The sequence below is a fragment of the Salvelinus sp. IW2-2015 genome, linkage group LG13 (assembly GCF_002910315.2).
Source record: "Salvelinus sp. IW2-2015 linkage group LG13, ASM291031v2, whole genome shotgun sequence".
Classification (NCBI taxonomy): domain Eukaryota; kingdom Metazoa; phylum Chordata; class Actinopteri; order Salmoniformes; family Salmonidae; genus Salvelinus; species Salvelinus sp. IW2-2015.
In genome coordinates this window covers 5631399-5633690 of record NC_036853.1, presented here as the reverse complement: position 1 = coordinate 5633690, position 2292 = coordinate 5631399, and the positions used below count along the sequence as shown (strand labels likewise).

At 44.3% G+C, this 2292-nt stretch overlaps 1 protein-coding gene across 1 annotated transcript in view; it reads left to right on the top strand.

Moving 5' to 3' along the window:
- Window positions 1-2292, top strand: part of LOC111972023 (sodium- and chloride-dependent GABA transporter 2-like) — a 47672-nt gene that overhangs the window by 40472 nt on the left and 4908 nt on the right. Inside the window, 3 exon segments of the mRNA XM_023998859.2 lie at window positions 414-538; window positions 1544-1578; window positions 1580-1669. Of these exon segments, the coding sequence (XP_023854627.1) occupies window positions 414-538; window positions 1544-1578; window positions 1580-1669 (250 nt within the window).

The following is a 2292-nucleotide window of genomic DNA, read 5'->3' as shown; positions in this document are numbered from 1 at the left end:
CACCTAATGACCTAAACCATCAGTTCTGTTTTACACCCTTAATGACCTAACCAAATTCTGTTTTACAACCCTAATGACCTAACCATCAGTTCTGTTTTACACCCTACATGACCTTACCATCAGTTGTGTTATTACACCCTAATGACTAACCATCAGTTCTGTTTTACACCCTAATGACCTAACCATCAGTTCTGTTTTACACCCTAATGACCTAACCATCAGTTCTGTTTTACACCCTAATGACCTAACCATCAGTTCTGTATATTGATCTGCATTCTGAGAGTATCTGATTCTGCTTTGAAGTTGTAGGGTTTTATTGATTCTGATTTGAAGTTTTCAAGGGGTTAGTGTGTGGTACAGTATCTGTTATTATGGTCTATGTCTTCCTGACGACTGCCTCTCTGGGTTTACAGAGATTGCTTGTCGTTATGCTTCCTGAACAGTGGGACCAGTTTCGTGGCTGGCTTTGCCATCTTCTCCATCCTGGGCTTCATGTCTTATGAGCAAAATGTGCCCATCTCAGAGGTGGCAGAATCAGGTTAGTAGTCCTTGTAAATGAGCGTTAGACACACACCATTCTAGACAGTCAATTTCTACATCATCGTTGGGAAAGAATGTATGGTTTTCCACATTTGAAAAAAGTGTACGTGCTTGTGCTGTCAGATGGAATCATCTGTTGAATTTCAACAATACAACTGAGTATGTCAAAGTAGAATTGCTACCCCAAGTAAGCGGCTATTGACTGTAAATTCCCCACACTGTTCAAAAGAAAAACCCTTTACTGTGCTGTATTGGTGCTTAATGGTGTGTAATGGTGCTTAATGGTGCTTAATGGTGCGTATTGGTGCTTAATGGTGTGTATTGGTGCTTAATGGTGTTTAATGGTGCTTAATGGTGCTTAATGGTGCGTATTGGTGCTTAATGGTGTGTAATGGTGCTTAATGGTGTGTAATGGTGCTTAATGGTGCTTAATGGTGCGTATTGGTGCTTAATGGTGTGTATTGGTGCTTAATGGTGTTTAATGGTGCTTAATGGTGTGCTTTATGGTTCATAAGAGTGTATAATGGTGCATAATGGTGCTTAATGGTGCGCAATGGTGCTTAATGGTTCGTAATAGTGCTTAATGGTGCGTAATGGTACTTAATGGTGCGCAATGGTGCTTAATGGTTCGTAATAGTGCTTAATGGTGCGTAATGGTACTTAATGGTGTGCAATGGTGCGTAATGGTGCTTAATGGTGAGTAATGGTGAGTAATGGTGAGTAATGGTGCCTAATGGTCCTTAAGATGGTGGCGCAGAGTAGGATACACGTCTAGCCAGTTCCTGCTCGCCTTGAACTTGATGATTAGACATGTTAATATTTAGAAGTCAACTTTCAAGGTTCAGAGAATCCAAAGATGACCTAGAAGTTTAGAATACAGTCGGGTAGAGGTCGTTGTTGCAATATGGATCCAAAGTCCTGCTCGCGGGATGACAAGTCTGTAATGACCTGTTATGACCTGTTAGAACTCCTCTATGACCTGTTATAACCCTCTGTGTCCCAGGTCCTGGTCTGGCCTTCATAGCTTTTATAGCGTACCCCCTGTGCTGTGTCTATGATGCCCTTTCCTCTCTCTCTGGGGCCTGTTTTCTTCTTCATCATGATTCGTCTTTCTGGGCTGGGACAGCCAGCGTGAGACTAGACAAGCTCTGTCTGTTCTGTCATTGTCTGTCTGTCTTCTGTCTGTCTGTCTGGTCTGTCTGGTCTGTTCTTGTTGTCTGTCTGGTCTGTCTGTCTGTCTGTCTGTCTGTCTGTCTGTCTCCTCTTTCTCTCTCCCTCTCTCTCTCCCTCTCTCCTCTCCCTCTCTCTCTCCCTCTCTCTTCTCCCCTCCCTCCCTGTTGTCTGTCTGTCTGTCTGTCTGTCTGTCTGTCTGTCTGTCTGTCTGTTCTTGTCTCTTGTTGTCTGTTCTGTCTTGTCTGTCTGTCTGTCTGTCTGTCTGTCTGTCTTTCTCTCTCTCTCTCTGCTCTCTCTCTCTCTCCTCTCTCTCTCTCTCTGCTCTCTCTCTTCTTCTCTCTCTCTCTCTCTCTCTCTTGCTGTCTTCTGTCTGTTCTCGTCTCTACTGTTCTACTCTCTCTCTCGCTCTGCCTCTTGTGCTGTCTTGTCTGTCTGTCTTGTCTGTTCTGTCTGTTCTGTCTGTCTGTCTGTCTGTCTGTCTCGCTCTCTCTCTGTCTGTCTCTCTCTCTCTCTGTCTGTCTTCGCTCTCTCTCTCTCTCTGCTCTGCCTCGTCTCTCGCTCTCCTCTGTCTGTTCTCTC